The sequence below is a fragment of the Vespula vulgaris genome, chromosome 10 (genome assembly GCF_905475345.1).
Source record: "Vespula vulgaris chromosome 10, iyVesVulg1.1, whole genome shotgun sequence".
Classification (NCBI taxonomy): domain Eukaryota; kingdom Metazoa; phylum Arthropoda; class Insecta; order Hymenoptera; family Vespidae; genus Vespula; species Vespula vulgaris.
In genome coordinates, this window is record NC_066595.1 from 3,035,708 (window position 1) to 3,059,491 (window position 23,784).

Here is a 23,784-nt window from a genome sequence, read left to right on the forward strand (position 1 = left end):
TCCGATCGACTCAAAGCTCTCTTTGTTTCCTTGCAAAAAAGAATAAGAATATAACATTCAATTATAAATGAAGCTTTGCAAAAATACAGTACTAGAATTCGAAAAGATATCAAGAAAAGGTAGAAATAGAGTGAGAAAAGAAAAGAAAGAGGAGGTAGGAGAGAAAGAGGGAGAGAGAGAGAGAGAGAGAGAGAGAGATATTTCGCATCATCGTGAAAAAAAAATAAATAGAATCAAATAAAACATCGTATAAAACATTCGTGCGTTGGTAGTGATCGATTTTGAAAAAAAGAAATAAATAAAGAAAGAACGAAAGAAAAACAAATTAGAATATGCGCTGATCTAATATCGTTGATCAGAAAAGGATCGTTGTAATACTAACACAACCGATATTTTATTCCTTGTATTATATAATAGTACCAAGGACGGTGTATCGTAAAATGGCGGCGCGTCGTTAAAATGAGGGAGAAATTGAGAAAAAAAATTAAAAGGTAGAAAAAAACTTAAAAAAAAATAATAATAAAAGAAAAGATATAAAAGAGAGGAATTTTAAATTTAATACTTAAATAAAGAAAACCATAAAAAAAAAATCATTCGTAACGAAATTTCGTTCAGTGAATAACATCGCAAACATTTATTAATTAAGTAAGTAAATACGTCAAGCATTATTTGCAGCGTGCACGTAAAACGATCACTTTTGTAATATATGTATAGCGTACGATTTAGGAGAGAGAGAGAGAGAGAGAGAGAGAGAGAGAGAGCGAGAGAGAGAGCGAGAGAGAGCGATAGTGAGAGAGAGAGAGGACGATGTTTTTATATCAACGAAAAATCAAAGATTGTTCCCCGATTAATCTCGGTGTGTGATTTAAAAGCCAATATTCAATAATAATGTATGAATGGGCATTAAGCGACAAAAGAAAGCGAAAAAAAAAGAAAAAAAAGCAATAGAAAATATCTTCTTCTTCTTCTTCGTTTGTAATTTTGCAAGATCGTTCGATCGATCGATCGATTTTATTTTATTTATTTATATATACATATTATATATATATATATTTTTTCCCTTTCATAGTAGCAAAAAATGAACAAACAAAAGAAGGAAAAGAAAAAATAATGAAAATTACACACTTATTGTAAATCCTTGTTCCGTGCACGTATACAAACATATACAATCACACATACACGCATACATATATATTGATTTCCAATATGTATACGAACGAACATTCCTTTCTGTCCAAAAACTTGTTCGTCTCTCGAATATAATTTCTGAAATTTTTGCCGAATTTCTATCGCACAGATACATAGACACATACACGCACGCACGTACGCACGCACACGCACACGTATTTTTCTATATTCTCTATACGCGCGATCATTATAAAAAATATAAAAATATACATACAACAAGAAAGAAAGAGGAAAAAGAATAAAGACTACAAAGAAAAACATGAAAAAGAAAAAATTAACCAAAAGATATAAAGGATACGTAAGATTAGCCATTAAATACCATTTTTAGGCTATAATGAATGATGATAACGATGATAATGATGATAATGATAATAATGATGATCATGATGATGATGATGATGATGATGATTATGATAATGATAATGATCATGATGATGATGATGATGATGATGATGATGATGATAATGATGATGATGATGATGATGATGATGATGATGATGATGATGATGATAATGATGATGATAATCATGATCATAATGATGAAAAAAAAAGGAAACAAAAGAACAAAACAAAACAAAAAGAGAGAGAGAGAGAGAGAAAGAGAAGTAAGAAAGAAAGATTTATGTTTTTAAAATGCATCAGATATTATGTCCGTGTAAGGTCGTGTATAAGGATAAGAAAAAAAAAATAATAATAATAAAAAATAACGTACGCGTACAACATAAATGTACGTGTGAAAGTATACGTATGCGAAGAGGAAAGTTTAAATATTCGAAAGAAAGAAAGAAATAAAAATAAAATAAAAAAAAAAAAATTAAAGAAAAAGAAAAAAAATAGAAAACAAGAAAGAAAACTCACCAGAAAATACGTAGGAATTTTCTTCGACTCTCCAAAATCTTTCGTAATCAGCATTATAAATCGATGGCCTATTGAAATTCTTCAAACGCAAATTTTAACGAAAAATGAGCACGAATCACAACGAATTATCGAGCAAAAAAGAAAGAAGAAAAAAAAGAATAAAGAAATAAATAATTAAACGTTGAAGGATCACACAAGGGCAACAAAAATTTTCTGATGATAGATTTAAAGAATAAAAAAAATTAAAAGAAAAATAGAAAGAAAAGATGAAGAAAATGTCGTATGTATGTATATATATGTGTGTATATGTATATATATGTGTTACATTATATATATATACATCATACATATATATACACACACATACATATATACATATATATATATATATATATATATATACGTATGCGCGTGAATATTCATCGAGGAAGATTCCATCGTGAAACGGGGAATGTGTATAAATAATGGTTTTAACGAATATACAATATATTTCGCGTTTTATCGCATTTTTATCGAAGCGCTAAGAAAATGCGAAGACAGTTCTCATCCTTTTCGTATCGAACCCATTTCATTCGTTATTTCGTTCGTACCGTTATTTTTCGTGATATAATATGCGATTTGCTTGAAAAAGGCGAACGTTTACATCTTCTTCTTCTTCTTCTTCCTCTTCTTCTTCTTCTTCTTCTTCTTCTTCTTCTTCTTCTTCTTCTACTACTACTACTTCGGTCAGTGGAAATCATGAAGATCCAGTTTCGTTGTGTATTAAAAAATAAAAAAAAAATTAAAAATAAAAAAAATAAATAAATGATACACACAAACACACAAGCGTGTACTAACACGTTTATTGGAAAACGCGTATGTATTTCAGGACGTCTTCGCTCAAAATCGATGAATGTTTTACTTGTACTAAAAATGTTCCCTTTTAATCCTATTAAGACTTACAAAATATTATATATATATATATAAGTATTATACTTTACTTGTATATATACATATGTGATAAAAAAAAATATATATATATATACACCTGGTTTTTCATGTCAAACTTATATTTGTTACCTTAATTCCGCAGCATAGCGTTAGACTTTAAAAACAAGGTAATACATATATTTCATTAGAACTTCTTTTTATTCAAAGACAATCGATTGGAGACGAGTTAATGAATTCATTTATCGTATAGTCTCGACTAGAAATTTAAAAAAGAAAAAAAGAAAAAAAGAAAAAAATATATATATAAGAAAAAATAAAAAGAAAAAGAAAAGGAAAAAAAAAAGAATGAAAAAATCAAAAATTCAATAAATCAATTCTCTCTTTAACTTCGGAAAAAATAAGCTACATGTATTTCACAAATAAATTTATTTTATTCACAAAATTTAGATTTCGATTAATTTATTAAGATCTTGGATATTATAACATATATATATAAAAAAAAAAAATGGACCTCTATCACGATCGTATTGTTGCATTTGTCGAGCTATATAAACCGTCTTTATTATTCTGTAATTTGCAAGTAAATCGTAAAAATTTTTCAAAAATTCTCGCTATAAATAAATCCCAGATATATATTAATATAAAACCACGTGAAAATATATATTTATAAATAAATTTTCAATCAAGTACATGTACAATTTTAAACTTACACACAATTCTCTTTTTGATATATCATATATTAAAAAATAAAGTTGATGTAATAAAATTTACAATCGCAAAGGATTAATTAATTAAATGCTCGTTTTTTTTCTTTTTTTTTCAGTTTCTACCATAGCACATACGTTTCTATTATTTCTTTTTTTGTAATTACGAAGAGTCTCTCCAATGAATAATGAGCTTTGAAAGTTTACTCAAACGAAATATAATGCATGATTTATGGGTAATTATATCAAACAAAAATTAAATGCGCGAATCCTCGTTTATAAAAAATATATTTTTAAAATACTTTATATATATATACATACATATATATATATATCTCCAACATTTATTTCTCATTATCATATACCTATAACTTTATAATATATATTCTAATTACCCAGATATCAATGATGTAAAAATATTAAGAAATAATAGTTCGGTTTAGATATAAAAATATAAGAATATATAACACAGAGAGAAAGAGAGAGAGAGAGAGAGAGAGAGAGAGAGAGAGAGAGAGAGGAGAGAGAGAGAAAGAGAGAGAGAATGAGAGAAAGAGAGAGAATATAAAAATACGCAGTCAAATAATATTTGACTGAACAATATTTGATTCAGAATCAACACTGATACTAGGTAGAGAACTATCGGTCCAATCCGGATAAGGATAATGTCGCGGTGGACTCGGTACATTAACAGAAATTCTGTTCTTACGTCGAACATCATCAAATATATTTTGAAATTGTTCGTTTATATCGGAAGTTATTAAATCGGCCGATATATTACTTTCTATAAATCTAGAATTATCTTCTATTTCTTGATTCTCATGTTTTTTCTTCTTACTGTCCGATTGTGATGTTTTTCGAATCTTTGATAAATTTTTGTTATATGATATCTTTTCATTGTCCTTTGAACATTGAACATAAGATTTCGTGCCTGTGATAATGGAATCAGGATCAACAGATTGCTGCACACGATTAGATAATTTAGTTTTAGAAGCAAATGGATCATCTTTATCCTTATTGGTATCACTTTGATCTATACATCCTTGATCTCTATAAGATGGTAATAAAATTGATTCTGCTGCAGGCAAACTAATAAATTCCAATTGCGTAGAATCCTTATTATTTGTTGATTCATTTATTTCTCCCATTTTGACTTTTATCGTATCTTTATCTGCTTCTTTGTATTCGGAGATCGATAGATTTTCTTTTTTAAAAGCTCCCTTTTTCAACTCATTTTTAATTGTACTAGGTCCTATCGTAGATATAGATATATCATGCCAAGATGTAAGGATATTAGAATCGGAAAATGCTGAAGAGAGTGAAGAATGAGCAAATCCACAAGGAATTACTGAACCTCGTACGTTTGAATTTTCTTCTCTGGTACAAGCTTCTTTGAAACTCGTCAAATGTTCTGTAATTTGATTTTGAAATTCCCTGCAAAAAAATTAGATATCAATTAGATTAATATTCGAGTATAATATCATTCATAACATAATAAGGCCAATTTCTTAAAACGTACTGACTTTAATACTAACTTTATAATATTACGATATTCGTTAAATTCTGAGTCTTTATAAGAAGAAAGAACGGACAATTTGTCCCTTTCAAGTTTTAAACACTGCATTTCTAAATGACTTTGTCGTGTAAGCTCCATTTGTTTACTAATATCCGTTTTTAATTTTGCTATTATTTTGTCTTTACTTTCTATCATTTTCGATGATTCGTTTAATTGTTCCTTTAACTCCAATATAGAAGATTCTAAATCCGATTGTTTGTGTTGTGCTACTTCCAAAAGCTCCAATTGTTTCTCAATATCCCTGAAATAAAATAAGATTAAATGTAAATAATCTTTCTCGTGATAAGTGGAATAGAAGAAAAATGTATAAATTTATTCAATGAAAATAATGTACCGTTTTAAAGAATCTCGTTCTTCGCGTAAAGAACATTCAGTATTCACTCGTTTACTTATTTCCTCTAATTGCGCTGTGGTTACATTGAGTCGTGAATGAAGAGTTAATTCTTCTAAATCCTATTACAGAAATTTATCCATCAACTTGCATGTTGCACACAATTATTATACTATATGATGCAAGAGACCTACATTGTTCAAAGTATCGATATCAGGGACTGTTAAAAAAATAACATTTGTATTCCTATTAACGTACCATTGTTGACTTTTTTAGTTCTGCTGGTATTCGAAATAACGCTTGTTCCATTTTCGTGAGAATTTTACATGATTTCTCATCTTTTATCAAATCTTTTAATTCCTTCATTAAAAATCTCAATGTCCTAACAGGATTAAAATCACTAAATTTATCATTGGAAGAATCAAATATTCTATCGCATTGAATTCCTTTGTCAAGAACGGAAATCCATTTTGTACTACATAATGAAGAAACGCCTGATGAAATCCCAGTGTGTAAAGATTTTTTCAAATGTTCTTTCAATTTCTTCTGCGTTGGGGCTTGTTTCTCTGGTATGTCATTCAATTGTTTATTAACATTCTATAACAAAAAAAATGTTTATTTAACTGATTACATAAAAAAATTGATATCAACAATTATCAAAATACTCTTTTGATATCTCTCTGCTTACACAATTTCTAAATTTTAATTGTTTTTGAGAATCCAAGCGTTGTTTATTATCTTTAGGTTCAGAAGATATTTTATTTGTATGTTGATTTTTTAAAGATACGCTCTGTAAACTTTTCTTTACAATGGGACGAGTTTGTTCTTGTAAGGCTTGATACCAATTCTGTTTAGCTCTTGTTCCTTCTTCGGTATTCTGTCCACTGTTCGGTGTACTGCTGACCATTATATTATGTCCTTTTGTCTTTACCGTTACTTCTATTAATGCACTATAATTATCCACTACAAGTTTGTGAGGATGTTCATTTTGGAATGTAGCCTATAAAAACAAAAATTTATATTTATAAAAACATAATAATCTTGATATTAAAATAAAAAAGAAATCATTAGTACCTGGTTGTCATGAATTAATGAAGGATTCTGGATGTTTTCCAAAGCATAACCATTATTATATTGATCTATACAATTATATACCTCTTCAATTTTATTGCTCATTATACTAGAAAAAAAATGAAACATAATAAAACAAAAGTAATTATACGAGATATCAATAAAAAGTGTAAATTAAATCTATATATATTACATATAATTCTTAACTGAAAAACTTGAACCTATAATTCATTATTGCCGTATATAATCGTAATATATAGTTATTATATTAAAAGCTTTTTATAACCTAAAAAAAAATGTATACATATATACATATACACATATTTCTTTACTATGTAAAAAATCATAACTGAAATTATTTGATTATTTCGTTAAATATTATTTATTTAATTTAAATACGTACCGCACAACACGTATAGATCTGATAACATATTGTCATAATATTAATGTTATATACATAATTCTACATTCCCAAAAAATCGCTTTACAAGAATAATGCCGTACCAGCGAACATTTGATTTCTTATAAAAATGGAACTCCTAAAAAACTCAGCAATACACATTCATCTATATAATTAAATTTCTCCGATTTGATATCTTATTTATGTTTTTATTTTCAAAATTATCCGAACGTATATATGTTCGTAATAAACTTCCTATATCTGTCTTAAGAGCTACCAACATAAAAACAACTAGGGACAACATAGTAACAAATGAAGTTATTGATTTTATAGTTAAGAATATTAAAAATATATTTTTAAAACATTAAATTTTATATATATACATATACACGTATACATATATATATATATCATTTCTTTGTAAATTACAAATTCTATTTGCTCGCTTTTTGTTCTTTTATTAATTATAAAAAAAAAACAGTTATGTTAAAAATTTTTATTCTTGATCTTTTTTTTTTAATGCTTCTTTTTTTGAATAAAACTATATCTTCTTACAAGTAATCATAATTAAAATTTATATATTTATATAATTACATTTAGTCATTTATTTATATAATTATATTTAATCATTCTTATTTATAAATTGTTCAACTTCTTTTTATGTTGACCGTTGTTCAGTTTTTTCTAAAATTCGACCTAATTCATTTCTATGTTCACCAAAAATTTCATATAATTTTTCGAAAAATCGTTTCCCATTTTGTTCAATGAACATTTTTCTTCTTTTTACCGCATCTAATTTTTCTTTAACTTCCTCTATTTCGCTCGTTATGCCTTGTAAATCTGGAGTAGATTCTTGATAACTCTGTATTTCGTTTTGCAAGATCTGTATTTGTTCTCGTAACTTGCTTTCCTCACTTTTATAATTATTGATATTAGCTTTTTTCTCTTTAAGCTTATTATGCAAAATTACATTTTGTTCCTGCAAAGTTCTCTTTTTTTCTTGTAGAAGTTCTAATTCATTTGTATTAGCTTCTATATATGATTCCAGTTTTGTTAATTTTTTTGTCAATCCATCTTTTAACTCATTCATCAAATTAGCTTTTTCATTTAACTTATCCATAATATATGGATCTAGCAGATCTTTTTCAGGCATTTTAAGTTCTTCGACATCTATATTAGTATCACTACCAAAATGCATAAATATTTCTTTGTTGTAAGCTAAAACAATTTTGTTTAAACTGTTATTTACAGATGCTATTTTAATATCCAATGTATATATGTCCTTTTGTATATCTTTCAAATGTTCATCAAATTGATGCATATAGTTTTGAAGTTCTAAACATTTATTCAGTATCATATCTTTTTCTGTTTTTGACATGGGTTGTTCTTTTACTATAGAAAGTAATTCTGTACGTTGTTTGTTCTGTATCTGTATTCTTTCACACAAATGTTTGTTTTGGATGTCTAACTGTTCTGTTTCGATATTAAGATTCTTTATATACTCTTCTTGTGCTTTAATATCACTAGTCTGTTTACCTGCATCATCTTGAAGAGACATTAAAATATCTTTTAGGTTTTGAACTTCCACATCAATTTCTTTTGATTTTTGTTCAATCTCTTGGAAGTTGTGCTCTTCTCTGCTTAAAGAATCATGCGCTTCTGTTAAATCATCTTCAGTAACTCCTTGTTGTTTTTCAATCTCTTGTAAATATTCATTGACAAGAGTTGCTTCTTCATCGAGTTTTTCATCATTCCAAGCATTATACATGCTTAGCATAAAAAAAAATGCATTTTGATTATCTTTCATTTGTTGCTCTGTTCCTATAAATGGTAAATTATTTAATTGAAAATTATTATATGCCAAATCTTTTACTTCACAAACTTCCACCAACCAACATAACCAGCCTAAAACGTAAGGCCAGGAATGAGCAGTATTTGCTGTTTTTAATAATGATTTTGTAATAATTCCAGGATAATGTAATTTCTTTGCAATTTTTGGTAATTCTTCTATATAATTGGCAAGAGTTAAAGCTTGCTTAGGATCAATAAGTTTTACCAATAAATCAGAAACTTCAACAAACATTTTCAATGTAATAGGTTTCAAACTGCCGCTATTGTTTAACATGGAAGAACATTGAATTTGATGGATATAAGAATCTATCTTATTAAGCATATGAGCTTGATAATTTTTATCTATCAAATGTCGCGTATCTTTACGAGCCCCTTTGGCACCAATATTACTGACACGATCTCCAGATGGTGTTCTTCGACCGGTTGATAAACCTATTGTATTAAGCCTACGAGCATTAGTCGACGGTGTGACTGGAGTTGTAGGAGGATGAAGCAGACTTTTACCTATGTAATTAATAAGAAATTTTTTGTGAATTTGTATTGTATAATAAAAAGCTATTTATTATATGAATTACTATACTAATTATAAACATATAATAAAATATTAATATTGATATTGTCATATTTTACCAGTACTCCTTAAATAGGAACGTCCATTATTCGTCGGATCGCATGAAGAACTTCTCATACGAGGTCTGGGAATATGAGATACATCGGTAGCAGAAAAAGAAGTCTTCGTCTTTAACGTTAACGTTCTTCTTGAATCAGTTTTATCCCTTTTATCGATCATGGAAACTCTTACCGGATTTGTGGACGATCTACGTCCAGTTGAATTATTCTGCATTTTTACGCGATGTAAATTTATTATTATAATTATTATTTTATTTTTTCAAATGTTTACTATATACCCAACGGACAACTTTCAAATTTTCGGAGCAACGCGGAAGTACATCAAGCGATATACCATGCATGTGTGAGTTAAGTAATACATTCATATATCACTCACACACAACTTCTATTTCTTTCTCTTCTATTGTAGTACGTACTTGCATGACTGATTCATAAAAGAATACAAAATACGCGGGAAATTTAAACCTTACTCGTCATTGCATTTAGGAACTTAATAACTCCTATATTGTTTGTCTATAATATTAAAAAATAATATAGTTTTAAAAAAATTCGAGCGAAGACAGAAAAAATAAATATATTTTCATATATAAATATACAAATACAAAATTTCCTGCCTGCTTCAATACGTATACCCAATGTTACCAATGGCTAGGGATTTTTTCAAAAAGCAAGATTTTTCGAATCGTCTATCAAGGTATTTTTAGGTATAAGATTGGAAGCACTGATATACATTCATATATATAGATAGATAGATATATATTTACATATCTCTCTCTCTCTACACACACACACACACATACACACATATATATAGAGCATGATATTTTGTAAGTGACGTTACAGTGTAATAAAAAATAATTAACAATTAAAATACGTGTTCAGGTACGTCCATTATATTTTTCATTATAAGTATTAAGATTTTATTTATATATAAATTGTTTAGTTATCAAAGAAATGTATCGATTAAACATGGCACTCCCTTATTTTTCATTAATCATTTCCGGTAGTGGAATTCGTTTTTAGTACACGTCGAAGTAGAAAGCCCCACGTATAGATTATCATTACTACTTAATTAAATAATACAGTTCCTATCTTTGTCAGCAAGTATACTAAACTTATTCATTGAGAATTAAACATTACATACTTTAACAGAGTAATATCAGTAATATTCACTATACTGCTTCACGTGTAGGTGATATAGATGAATGTATTAATATATGAAAGTACTTATTACTGACATAATTCTTTACTTTAACAAATTTTTTTCTTATACTCAAATTTTCTTTTAAAATATTTCTTTTGTTAATGTCATTGTAAAAGCAATCCTTTATATGTATTACAAAAAAAAATATATATATATAAATCTTTAATAGATAATTTATCAGATTATTTTATAATATATATCTTGTTTGTCAATATTTTTTTTTTTTAATTTCTATATATTTTCTATTGATTTAAATAATAGATTTATAGACAAGTGATAGATTTATAACAAGTTTTATTTTAATAAAACTTGGATAAAAAAATTTAAACTAAACTTTTGAATATTGTCTTTATTTTAGGAATATGAAATGGCAAAAATCATAGCATGTGCATCAATACTTTATTTAAGCATAGTTTGTAATATATTAGATGCTAAGCAACATGATAATGACATTAAAGATATTAATGGAAAATACCAAAGTCCAGAACCATCTGGATTCGCTTACTTAGCAGAACATTTTGACGATAGAGAAAGATTTGATACTACCTGGATATTATCAGAGGCTAAAAAAGATAATATCGATGAAGATATTGCAAAATATGATGGTTTGTATTTTAAAATTAGATAATTCATTATCAACATCTTTTATCTTTTGTGACATTTAGATATTAAAATAAAATTATCAATAATAAAGAAAGAAAATAAGAAAGCATTATTTTATAGGAATCTGGACTATTGAAGAGCCTAAAAGACCTATACAAGATGGTGATTTAGGTTTAGTACTGAAAAGCAAGGCTAGGCATGCTGCTATTTCTACTTCATTAAATACTCCTTTTCATTTCAAAGATAAACCATTATTTGTACAGTACGAAGTTAATTTTCAAGATGGCCAGGAATGTGGTGGTGCATATCTTAAATTATTAACATTAGATTCAAAACATGCAGAATTAAAAAATTTTCATGATAAAACTCCATATACTATTATGTTTGGACCTGATAAGTGTGGGAACGATCATAAGGTACATAAAAATATTTATATAAAAAATGCAAATCTACAAGTTTTTCGATTTCATGTTAATCAATGTTTATAATTCTTATCTGTTATTAACTTGTTTTTTTATATAGTTACATTTCATTTTCCGTCATAAAAATCCCTTAAATGGTACAATAGAAGAAAAGCATTGCAAGAAACCAAAGGAGAGATTGGAGGATTTCTTCAAAGATAAACAACCACATTTATATACTTTGATTGTTCGTCCTGATAACACATTTGAAATCAAAGTTGACAATAAAATTGTAAATACAGGATCGCTATTAGACGATTTCACTCCTCCTGTAAATCCACCTTTAGAAATAGAAGATCCAAATGATAAACAACCTGATGACTGGGATGATAGAGAAAAGATCTCTGACCTATCAGCGGTAAAACCTGATGACTGGGATGAAGATGCTCCAGCCCAGATAGTAGACGAAGAAGATGTTATGCCAAAAGGGTGGTTGGAAGATGAACCACCTATGATACCAAATCTTGATTCTGTAAAACCTGATGATTGGGACATTGATATGGATGGAGAATGGGCACCTCCTGAAATACCAAATCCAAAATGCTCAAATGTTCCAGGTTGTGGTCCTTATAAGCAGAAAATGAAGAAGAATCCACGTTATAAAGGGAAATGGTTACCTCCATTGATTAATAATCCTAATTATAGTGGAAAATGGAAACCTAAACTAATTCATAATCCTAATTACTTCAATGATGAACATCCATTCTTGATGTCATCTATTGTAAGTTTTAAAGATAAAATATTAAGGTCAGATTATGTCTCTGTTCTATAATCTAACTAAAAATTACAGTCTGCTATTGGATTTGAACTTTGGTCCATGTCTCCTGATATTATTTTTGACAATATTCTTATTACTGATGATGAAGATGTTGCAAAAAAATGGTCTGATGAAACATTTGAAGTGAGGCGGGTTAAAATTGCTGAAGAAAGTGTAAGTACTTTTGCAATCAATTCTCTTTAATATTTTCAATCTATAATCCATGTTCATACTTGTTAATTTAAATGATAGGTAAAATAAAAATCAGCTACTGTCATAATTTTCGTTTTTCTATAATATTACGGTATTTTATAAATAATATTTTTCTATATATTTTCTTAATTTATATGAAAGTGATAAAAATTATTTATTATCTCCATCATACAGAAAAAAAAAATGAGACATAATCGTTTTTTACTTGAAATACACACATTATAATATACAGGAAACATTGTGGGGACGTATGATGCGTTCCATGAACTACAAACCTGGCTGGTGGGCCCTTTATTTTTGTTACTGTATGATACCAATCATAATATATGTTTGGTATTTATTAAAACGTTCACGTGAGGTACTAAATTCACGAAACTTAAAATGCTTGCTTATATAATGTATTGAATTCTTGTAGTAACTTATGAGGCCACAATTTTTGAAAAATTCAAGCAATACAATGAGATTATAATTATTAAGCATATTTTATAATGCTTTTTATCCTTCAAAAGCTTTAATAAGCTATAAGTAGTTATTACTTAAAAAAATTAATTTATTATTGCAGGAATTATTATTGATCCTTTTAACAATTTGTATAGTAATATTATGTGCAAGTTTAATTTTACTATTTCTCATAAAAACATTCCCAAAATTTATAGAATACACCTTCACAATCAAGTAATATTGTTTTTATCTTTACACAGCTATATTTACAAGTGTAATAATAAAATTAATTTGCAGTATTTTTTTACTGGTTATTTATAGTGGAATATATGGCGTCAAATTTCAACATTTACTACAGAAAATCCTTGGATATGGGCTGTATATGTAATAGGTGTTGCTCTACCCGTACTTCTATTAATTTATTGTTGCTGTTTTAGTAGTCAGGTATAAAACATACTTTCCTTGATAAATTCTATATTTTATTGCTACTTCTTTCAATGAATTTCCAACAATTAATATTTTAATATATCACATTCTGTGTTTACATGGTATGTTCAAATTTTATATTAACGTTCAATCACATTTGATCTATATTTAAAACTATTCAAGCTAGTTAAGCTTATTGCTTGTAAATTACGTGTTTTTATATTATGAATCGCAGCGGTAGTGCTATAATTATAATAGTTATATATTTCATAATATTATGATAATACCAAGTATTAAATTCAAAATGTTTTTTATGTTTTAAGAAAATTTTTGATGTATTATTTTTAGGAAAAAAATGATGAAAAAGAAGAGGAGAAGCAAAGTTTAGATATAAATAAAGATTTACTAGACAATGAAGAAGAAGAAGAAACTCAGGAGCCAGCTATAGAAGAAAATAAAGAAATTGAAAATACAAGTGAAACAGAGGAGATAATTGAATCTAAAACGGCAAGTATACTTGTAATAAGCTGATTGATGTACTTACAATTTTATTAAAGTGATGTGTGTAAACAATTTGAATCAAGTTATAAATAGATATTTTAATAATTGACATATATTTTATTTTTCTTCTATAGGATAAATCTAGTGGTGACGATGGTCCAAGACGAAGAAAACCAAATAAAGAATGATAAACATCAAAATAAATATAAGAAGAAATTTATTGTTAAAGTGTTCGTCATACTTTCACATTCCACATTATGCTTGCCATTGTGGATAGTAGTATTATCAATCACTAAATATGCGATATTTTCATTAGCAATTCGTTCCTCGTTTAGAAATATACATGCTTCAATTTTAAGAATAATTTATCATTATATAATATAATTCAACAAAATGTCTTTGTGTACACACACAGTAAGTATATTTATAATATATTAAAAAACTCTACTTATATATATGCATTCAATATACATATGAGAGATTTTCACATATGTAATAAATATCACTTGGCTATATATTATACCAATGAAATTTTTTTAATGTTTCCGTTTTAAACAATTATTAAACCTTTTGAAAGTATTAATAACGCAATGATATCTGTTTCATGATATTTTCTATTTATTACAGTTGACAAAATCATTCTGTATATCAAAAAAACTCATAACTGCATATAAGCAGTTAAAATAATTAAACCTGATATACAATGTCACGAAGAGCTGACTTTGTATTTTTATTACTTATTTTCTGTGCAATCTCATGTACATTACATAAATACTTAAATATATAAATAACACATATTAGCATATTAATTTATATTAATAGATAACATAAAATCATGTAGACTTGAGAATACAAAAAGATTGTGAATATATAATTACTGTAAACTTTTATCATTTGATTGATGTAAACAATAATATAAAATATTAAAAATTAGTTAAAAAATAGTTCACATGTTTTTAGTTCGTTTATCATATAAACAATGAGAAGCAATGGTAATGTCCAATAAAGCTACCTTTTTATTTTTAAGCATAATTGCTAAAATTTCCTCACTTATATATGAGGTGTGTATGGGATGTAATTTAAGAATCTTCGATATTAATGGAGATATCAAACAATATTTGTAGATCTTTATGTTTCATGTCAAAATCGTAATATTCAGTAAAAAGTAGTTCAACATTCTCAAATAAGAATCAGAAATAGAATGATGTGATCGATAATAGAGATAATAGAGATAACGTATTTAAAGAGAACAATTCACATAATATATTATAATTAATTACAATATTAATTTTGTGTGCATTATATGTTATTATATCGTTACATAAAAATATACATCTTAATTAAATTAAAACGATCTTAGAGAGGAGATGATTTTTTTTAATATTAAAATATCTTCTTTATTATGAATTTTTATAAAATGTAAGAAAGTAATTGTTAATAAGACTATATATATATATATATTATTGCACTAACGTAAAAGTATCTTGTGTAATCTGCATATACAAAAATATATGTAAAAAAATGTGTTGCAATTATCACAGATAAAGTAAAAATAATGCAATATATTCAATATATACTAAAAAAATATAAAATGTTATTTTTGTATTTTTTTTTTTTTTTTGTACACCTTATTGTATTGAGGATCTCACGAATAATTTTCTTTTATTATTATTAGCATTTTACTTACAATATTATAATATACATTTAATATCATTTTATTTTAGATAATAATATTTTTAGTTCATGTATCCATTTAATAAAGTCTGAAAAATTGTCTTAAATGCCATGTAGCCTAAATACAAGAAAAAGTATTTCCATTTATATAGATTCTTTTGTAATATTCTTACGAGTTTAACATTGTCTGTTCATTAATCTTAGTAACGAGATTCGATATATTCTTAATACGAAATATTACTGATTTTGACAGAAAGATAGATCATTTTAATTGTGGAAATACAAATTTTATAATAATCTTAATTAATGTAGAGTTCTTACAAATAAATATATCTGAAATCAAATAAATAAAATACCTTTACAATTTGCAATACAGATGATTTAAATTTCAACTATTTACTTTGATATTTCTCTCACATTCTGCATAAAATAAATTTATTTGACAAGATGGTATAATTATTAATTATTGATTTCTTTGATGAAGTATCTCTTATTTTAGTTTTGCAAATACATGTAAATATCAATTTTATGTGGTACAATCAAGGACTAATCGAAGAACTACCAGAATTTTGAGAACATGATTTGCAAACAGGTACAGCACGTTGTGATAAATGTCCAGTTAAGACATTATGCGTACCCATACATCGTGTACATAGTACATTCCCGCAAGACCAACAATGATGCTAAAAGTAATAACAATAATGAATGACCATACATAATTTTTATTTCTCCTATATCTAGTGAATCATTTTATTTGTCAATATATTAGAGATTCATTTACTCGAATGCATACCTTCCTATTAAAAGCGTCAAATGTAGTCGAACAAGTACATTCCTCCATATTACGAGATGACTTCCATTCTATGGCAACTGTTTTTAATTCATTCTCAATTTGGCTTGCTTTTTCTTTATCTTTCATTTTTTCATCGTGATTAACATTTTCCTTAATAGTTTCAGATAAAGATTCTTTGACATATTTGTTATCAAATTTATGTTTACCTTGAATATTTATTTTTTGTACGTTATTTAAATTTAATAATTGACTCAAAGAATTAACTCTCTGAAAGCGTATAAGCGTTCATTCACCTTTAAAATTTTTTCAATATTATTATATTAAGTCAAAAGCAAAAAAGTTCGTATACCTTTGCAAGAAGTTTAACGTGATCTTCTAAAGAACTACTATGATCGTGAATTGTCAATAACATATCTTCGTGTGCCTCTCTAGGATGAATACCATTCTCAAATCTAAAATATAATCCTCTCCAAATGCTGTAAACAAATATATTTTTTAAATAAACCTATTTTAGTTTACATACACATACACGTATTATTCTAGTCAAGTAAATGCTTATTACATAATATTTTGTGGCGCTAATTTTGGCTGGAGAACATCATTAGAATCATCATTCCAATGTTTACATTCATATAGTGGATTGATATACTCGTTTGTATTATTTGCAACATATCCCCACAAAGAATACGTTCTTTCTGATAATCTATAAATACAAGAATATACGATTTAATCTCTTAATATTAAATCAGATCATAATTATTATACCTAAGAGTCTGCCTTTCTTTTTCAGAATTTCCAATAAATGTTCCATATTGACAGCTATGAACATGGTCATGAAGTGTTAAAAGAAAAAATTCATTGAATTGAAATTTATGAGGGTATTGCTGTAGTAATTGATAAGTTGCATCTATAAATTGAGTAAATATCGGTGCTAATTCTTTGCCGTCGCTACTAATATAACCACAGCGGTCACTGAACTTATGACCGAATGATAACCAATCTTTTTCTACTAATGCCTGATAAAAGAAACAAACATTCTTAATGCATATATTGATACATGGGCAAACACAAAGATACACACACACTAATTTTTATAATTTTTAATATTTAAATATTTACCTGAAATCCTTGAATAGTTCTATAATACGGATCTAAAAGTAAAGCAGCCAGAGAACATACTTGCGCTGTACGATCCCAACCATCGCTACAATGTACTACTACGCTCACGCCACCAAAAACTGCTCGTGCAATAAACCAGGCAGTTTCTAATATAGAACGAATGTGCTTTAACCATCCACTGCTTTCTAAACCATTTAAAAATGCACTCATTGATGTCGTCCTTTGTACTAAATTAAACAAGTTTAAACAACATATTAATCGTATTTTGTACTTCAAAGTATGCATAATGTTTTAACATAATGTAGAGATATTTTGGCTTACATTCTATAAGCTTGTTCAAACTTGTTCTCATGACATGTATATTTTCAATCCCAAAAAAATGAAACTTTATATTATCATAGAAATTTTCATTTTCGTATCCTTTTCCTGCTGCCCGATTTGCAAAAGCATTAATCTATATGAAAAATAACAATATTTATAATATAATATTATGTACTATATAACTGAATAAATAAATAGATAAATAAATACACACATACACACACGGTTTACTTACACGTGGCCTTGTATCAACAACATACATATACTTTGAATTAGGATTTGTACAAAGTATATAATACATAATTAATTCATCCTCGGGACATCGTGCACTAAATCCTGAAAGTGGTTGACTGCAACGGCAGATAACAGCCTAAAATGCTTTATCTATAAATTTGTTCAATGTAAAACTAATTAATTATGTATACAAAATAGATAACAAACCTTATTTGAATGTAAATATGTTAATACAGGAAGCCTTCCTCTACTTCTAAATTTTGCACTACCTAATAAAATGTTGTCTGCACAAGTGCTTGGAACATATATATATTTTGGGTATGTATCACAAAGCTAAAAAAATATTTTCAAAATATATTGAAAATAATCATTGCAACTATTTAAAAATGCATAGTATTTTTTATACCTCATAATTAGTATTCAAGTATGAAAGAGACCATTCTTCATTTGGTACTCCTTGTCTTTGAAATTCACTTTGTACGTTAAAAAAGTTCCAACCAACATGTTGTGGTAATATTTCTTGATAACTGAAGCAATAAAGATCCTCTAAATTTGCTATAAAAACATTTAAAAATAATTAGCTTTAATGTATAGTATAATATTTTATATACAGAAAGTATATAGTATATAGTATATGGTATAGTGTACAGTATATATTATATAGTATATAGAAAACAGAAGATAAATTTATATTTAGTTTTAAAAAGTAAAATATATAGTTCAAATTTTTCTAACAAACTTATAAATATAATTTTACCTGGGCAAGACAGTTTTAATAATGTAAGATAAATGTCATGGCAGTCACGTTCCTTAGGTATAACAAAAGTAACAATATAAAAATGTTTACACTTAATATATAAGGGTGATCCTGTAGTAGTCAAAGGTTGTTTTTCTATGTTGGATATATGAGTATACAAAACCTACAATAATAGTTGTATCTCTATTGTTATCTTTCTTAAATGATAAAATATTTACTTTATAAACTTAATTAAGTTAATAAATTATTAAGAAATATTTACCCATATTTTTTTTTTACCATTTCGTTCTATAAATATAAGATGTGTTAAGGTTAAATATAATGTACCTATAGAATGATTATTACTATATTTTTCCAATAAGCGAACGTTTTCTACCTACAAATTAAAATGATATTAAATATATAAACAACAAAATTTATATATATATATGTGTGTGTGTATAAAATGAATATAAAAGTTTAATATCATATATAAATTCTCAGTAAAATTTTATGTATTAGACTGACTATTATTTATATTGATTTACCTTTGGAATCTTTATTTGGTCCATTGCATATTACTATATACAAATATGGTATAACAATGGATATTTTTATATCCTGACTAGATACTACTTTATTGTACATATAACGACACTTTCTTTAAGAAGTTACCCAGACAATCATATTTTATAAAATTCAATCATTACACTACAACTATTTACAAAGGTGTATTTATCTAATTGGTATCATAGTCTTTCAGTTAAAAAATATACAACTGACAGATAAAGCACAGATAACTTCACTATCATTCTTAGAACAGGATTACCAATCTATAGCATTTAAAAACAGAAGTATCCTTTTTAGGTTTTTTCTTGTTACTAAGCTGATCGCTGAATAAGAATTTTTTTTTTGAAATTTTACTTTATTCTATTTTATTAATTCTTTTAATAACATATTCTTAAAGTAAATATATATATATGTATATGTGTACATACATTTATATACTACCGTATATGTAATAGCGTTTATAAACAAGTTTTTATTATTTAATTAGTATTTTTTGTTTTTAATAAAAATATATTTCTTTATTTCATTAAACTAATAATTGTATAAAATCGCTAATTATGAAAAATTTTATTGAAGTATCAAAAAAAAATTATATATATAGTAAATACAAAATATAAAAAGATTTAAGATTATTCACCACTTTTAGTTCGTAGCGTATATAACCTTACGATAGGTTGGGTAAAATAACTGCTTCACAGAACACTGTCCCTACTTATATAGGTTATACCCCTCTCGCACGTAACCTAATAATCGAGTTAAAGTATGACAGAAATGTTTATATGCAATAAAAACAATGGTACATTTTATCAAAGTAAAGAAAATCCATATACTAGATTATACTTTTTACTTATAATTAAACATATACAAATAGCTAAAGCGTATTTAAATAACCATTATTTCAATATTACTTGTAATATCAAAATATAAAAAGAAACTAACTGTAGAACTGTCGAAGTTATGTCCTTTTGGATAATATTATTTGAAAACAACAAACACGTATTCGAAATTTTACTGTATTGAACAGTTAAATTAAAGTACTCCATTTTATGCGAATAATGGTAAAACAGGAAACCACTACCGCCCTCATTTTAAACGGATTGATGGTAAAGTTCTGTTTTACCATTAGTCGATGACTAGAATATATTTTAATAGTTGGTAACTAGGAAATCATCATTACAGGATGATCAAAACATGATTCAAAATCGATTTTGATGAACAAGGTGTTATTTTAAAAATGAAGGTTTAAACGAGGGCATAGCTTTTTCGGATTTTTGAAAAAGCTTTATTTTTATGTATAAACTATTTTTGAAAAAAAAACACCATTTTTTGATATGATTTTTTTCAAAGAAAATTTATACTTTTTCCAACTTTTTGTTAACTAACTCCAAATTCTGCTTCAAACTCTTCTTTAGTTATCTGAAATAATATAATATTTTATGTTGACCAATTAAAAAATAAAGATATAAAAAAAATAAAGCTAATTTTAATATTTGATTTGAACTTGTAGATTACCTTTTTCTTTTTAAATTTTTTTATTAATGCTACATCTTTTGCTAATTCTTCTAACTCTTCTGAAGTAATAGATCTCTTTTTTTCTTTAACTTGAACAATACCCTTTTCTTGTTGAATTTTTTTCTTTTCTTTTCGCCTTTTACGTTTTTCTTGTTTTTCTAATTTCCTTTTTTTTGTTTTAGTCCAAGATTCTGTTTGTTTACATTTACGTTTCATTCTTCCAGGCCAAGTACCTGTATTATGAAATTCATTTAATTTTTCTTGTCTGATTCGTTCCTTTTCTTTATTCAAATATGTAATTGAATTGGAATCTATTTCTGGAGCAACAAAAGATGTTATATCGCGTCCTTTTAATTCAGGCATTCGTGGCATTTTTAATAAACCAAAACCCATGGCCAGGTTTCCTAAATCAATATCTTTTAATCTTAAAATTAAGTTACATTCGTGTTTATTATATGCTTGTACATATGATACAAATGCCCTATTTGCTTTATCAAATATTTGTCTATCTTTCAATTGTAAGTCACGCATACATTGTAAACAATTTTTCGTTATATCCGTACATACTTCTAATTTCATTTCTTGTACATCTACTTTTTGATTTCTTTTAATAAAATCTATATATGCATCTTCATTTTTTAATAGAAAAAGTAATGCACTTCCTTTGTGCCCAATTCTGGCTGTTCTTCCACATCTAGCAATACAAATTTATTGATTATAGTTCCAATTCCATTTTTTATAATTCTACGGTTATTAATTTACAAATTTTTTATAAATTTAAGATTTTTACCTATGTACAAAATTGCTGGCAGTAGATGGAGGATCGTATTGTAATACCCAATCTACTTCTGATATATCAATACCTCTAGCCATGACATCAGTACATATTAAAATGCCAGCTTCTATTGAACGAAACTCATCAAATATTTTGTATCTTTTTTTCTTCATTTTACCGTGTAAAGCTAACACTCGTGTCTTTGATAACATTCTATATAATAATATTTGATATTTAAAAAATTCTTAAAACAAATAAAAATTAAAGATAAATATAACTTACGCTTGTATAACATGGCTGAAGTAATCTACACATGCACAGGTAGATAAAAAAATCATATATTTTAAATGAATTCCTTTTTGTTGAATAAAACTTATCATTGTTGATAACTTATTTTCAGCTTGTATTACTACATAATTATTTGTTAAGCTCAAAGGTGTTGATATATTAGCTTTCTCCTTTACAGAAACAAAAGCTGGATTTCTTAACCCTGCTCTGATTAATTGTTGTAATTCTTTCGTTTGTGTAGCAGAAAAAAGACCTGTTCTTCGTAAACGTGGTAAATAGCTCAATATAATATCTAATGTTTTTGAAAAACCTAAGTCTAGTAATCTATCAGCTTCATCCAAGACTAATATTTCCTAAAAGTAATATTAAATTAAGAAAGAAATACAACAAGAATAATATACGTGTGATGTTAAACTTAATTACCAAAGATTTCAAGCATTTTGTTAAATTTATACTTTTACAATTAGAAAGCATATCTTCTAATCTACCAGGAGTGGCTATTATGATATTGGCACCACCTTTTAATTTCTCTATATCTTCATTAATAGTTGTACCACCGACAAGAATTACTTGCTTCAATAATAAGAGCTTATTTAAGAAGTTTGCTAATACTTCACTGATTTGAATAGCTAATTCTCTAGTCGGTGTTATTATTAAAGCTCCTATTTCTGTATTTTTCCATTTATCAGGGCGTCTCTATAAACATTTCTAAATTAGATAACATTATGTCTTATAACCTAACCTAACCTAACCTAACCTAACCTAACCTAATGTTGTCTTGAAATAAATCATTTATCTAGATACATACTTGTAAAATTTCCATTAAAGGAATAAGAAAAGCAAGTGTCTTGCCACTACCTGTTACTGCCTCTGCAGCAACGTCTTTCCCTTTTAAAAGGAGAGGTATACAGGCTGCCTAAAAATACAGTAAAGACGATTTTTTTCTCTTATAAAAATTCAAATCTATAATTAAAGGAATTATACATATAAAGACAAATAAAAAACATTATGCGAGGTATCTTACTTGAACAGGTGTCATGATCTTAAATTTCAATTCTTGAAGTGTTTCTAATACAGGCTTGCTCAAAGGAATATCTAATTCTTTCCAATTCTGCGTTTTCATATTTAGTTTGTAAGTTCTTACAAGATAATATTCTACAATAACGGTAAATTATTAATTACAGTTCAAAGTTACACATATAAAACTCGTGAGAGTAAAATATAAACACGTATACTTAAAGGTTATGTTCGAGCGTTTTCTACGTTACCGGTCGAGTCTAATACTGTCGTCTCGAGCAAATGACATGCGCATATAACGTTAGTTTATATAAACGATATATAATCGTATATCGATATATAATCGTACATCGATATGATAATCGTATATCGATAAAAAGCGATATTATTTAATTTTGAATATACAGGAAGGATACATAGAATCGTAAAAATAGATATAAGTGCACACGTTCGGTTTTTAACGCATTGACTTTATTTTGATGCATTTTTAAATCTCTTCGATATAAAATTTGTGTCTAACGATGCCAGACTCTGTATTATCTTTCGATTGAGGCTCACCTTTCTTCTTACTTTGTATATACACACGACTAGGTCTAAGGC

At 26.8% G+C, this 23,784-nt stretch overlaps 5 protein-coding genes across 11 annotated transcripts; 1 reads left to right on the plus strand and 4 right to left on the minus strand.

Annotated features, from left to right (window-relative positions):
- Positions 1-3,692: 3,692 nt before the first annotated feature.
- On the minus strand, positions 3,693-7,301 carry LOC127066968 (uncharacterized). The gene is made up of 7 exons (XM_051001350.1): positions 7,062-7,301; positions 6,662-6,767; positions 6,276-6,587; positions 5,846-6,184; positions 5,591-5,709; positions 5,216-5,497; positions 3,693-5,114 (listed from the first exon to the last, which is right to left on the minus strand). Exons 2-7 carry the CDS (start codon positions 6,761-6,763, stop codon positions 4,259-4,261), a joined length of 2,010 nt encoding a protein of 669 aa, XP_050857307.1. The 5' UTR covers positions 6,764-6,767; positions 7,062-7,301; the 3' UTR covers positions 3,693-4,258.
- A 208-nt stretch (positions 7,302-7,509) lies between these two features.
- On the minus strand, positions 7,510-10,148 carry LOC127066970 (kinetochore protein NDC80 homolog). The gene is made up of 2 exons (XM_051001353.1): positions 9,540-10,148; positions 7,510-9,413 (listed from the first exon to the last, which is right to left on the minus strand). The coding sequence occupies exons 1-2, from the start codon at positions 9,751-9,753 to the stop codon at positions 7,717-7,719; spliced, it is 1,911 nt and encodes a 636-aa protein (XP_050857310.1). The 5' UTR covers positions 9,754-10,148; the 3' UTR covers positions 7,510-7,716.
- A 144-nt stretch (positions 10,149-10,292) lies between these two features.
- On the plus strand, positions 10,293-15,089 carry LOC127066973 (calnexin-like). 5 transcript variants are annotated; one of them, XR_007782529.1, is made up of 9 exons: positions 10,512-10,762; positions 11,102-11,348; positions 11,467-11,762; positions 11,869-12,528; positions 12,598-12,738; positions 13,010-13,135; positions 13,993-14,151; positions 14,280-14,559; positions 14,773-15,089. XR_007782529.1 is itself a non-coding variant. In XM_051001359.1 (8 exons), the coding sequence occupies exons 2-8, from the start codon at positions 11,111-11,113 to the stop codon at positions 14,331-14,333; spliced, it is 1,674 nt and encodes a 557-aa protein (XP_050857316.1). In that variant the 5' UTR covers positions 10,293-10,421; positions 11,102-11,110; the 3' UTR covers positions 14,334-15,089. The 5 variants fall into 5 exon arrangements, 4 of the variants coding, with proteins under 4 accessions (XP_050857316.1, XP_050857314.1, XP_050857317.1 ...); XM_051001359.1 differs by lacking the exon at positions 10,512-10,762 and adding an exon at positions 10,293-10,421 and having other exon boundaries at positions 14,280-15,089; XM_051001357.1 differs by having other exon boundaries at positions 14,280-15,089.
- Positions 15,090-15,790: 701 nt separating this feature from the next.
- Positions 15,791-19,944, minus strand: LOC127066969 (myotubularin-related protein 6). 3 transcript variants are annotated; one of them, XM_051001351.1, is made up of 13 exons: positions 19,571-19,932; positions 19,306-19,419; positions 19,044-19,206; positions 18,693-18,841; positions 18,494-18,619; positions 18,288-18,422; positions 18,053-18,185; positions 17,732-17,958; positions 17,378-17,628; positions 17,175-17,315; positions 16,962-17,088; positions 16,613-16,879; positions 15,791-16,502 (listed from the first exon to the last, which is right to left on the minus strand). In XM_051001351.1, exons 1-13 carry the CDS (start codon positions 19,592-19,594, stop codon positions 16,359-16,361), a joined length of 2,001 nt encoding a protein of 666 aa, XP_050857308.1. In that variant the 5' UTR covers positions 19,595-19,932; the 3' UTR covers positions 15,791-16,358. The 3 variants fall into 3 exon arrangements, 2 of the variants coding, with proteins under 2 accessions (XP_050857308.1, XP_050857309.1); XR_007782528.1 differs by having other exon boundaries at positions 16,353-16,502; positions 16,613-16,818; positions 19,571-19,942; XM_051001352.1 differs by lacking the exon at positions 15,791-16,502 and having other exon boundaries at positions 16,721-16,905; positions 19,571-19,944.
- Positions 19,945-20,144: 200 nt separating this feature from the next.
- Positions 20,145-23,494, minus strand: LOC127066972 (ATP-dependent RNA helicase DDX55). The gene is made up of 7 exons (XM_051001356.1): positions 23,192-23,494; positions 22,976-23,083; positions 22,591-22,863; positions 22,162-22,520; positions 21,895-22,092; positions 21,105-21,798; positions 20,145-21,008 (listed from the first exon to the last, which is right to left on the minus strand). Exons 1-7 carry the CDS (start codon positions 23,288-23,290, stop codon positions 20,967-20,969), a joined length of 1,773 nt encoding a protein of 590 aa, XP_050857313.1. The 5' UTR covers positions 23,291-23,494; the 3' UTR covers positions 20,145-20,966.
- Positions 23,495-23,784: the final 290 nt, after the last annotated feature.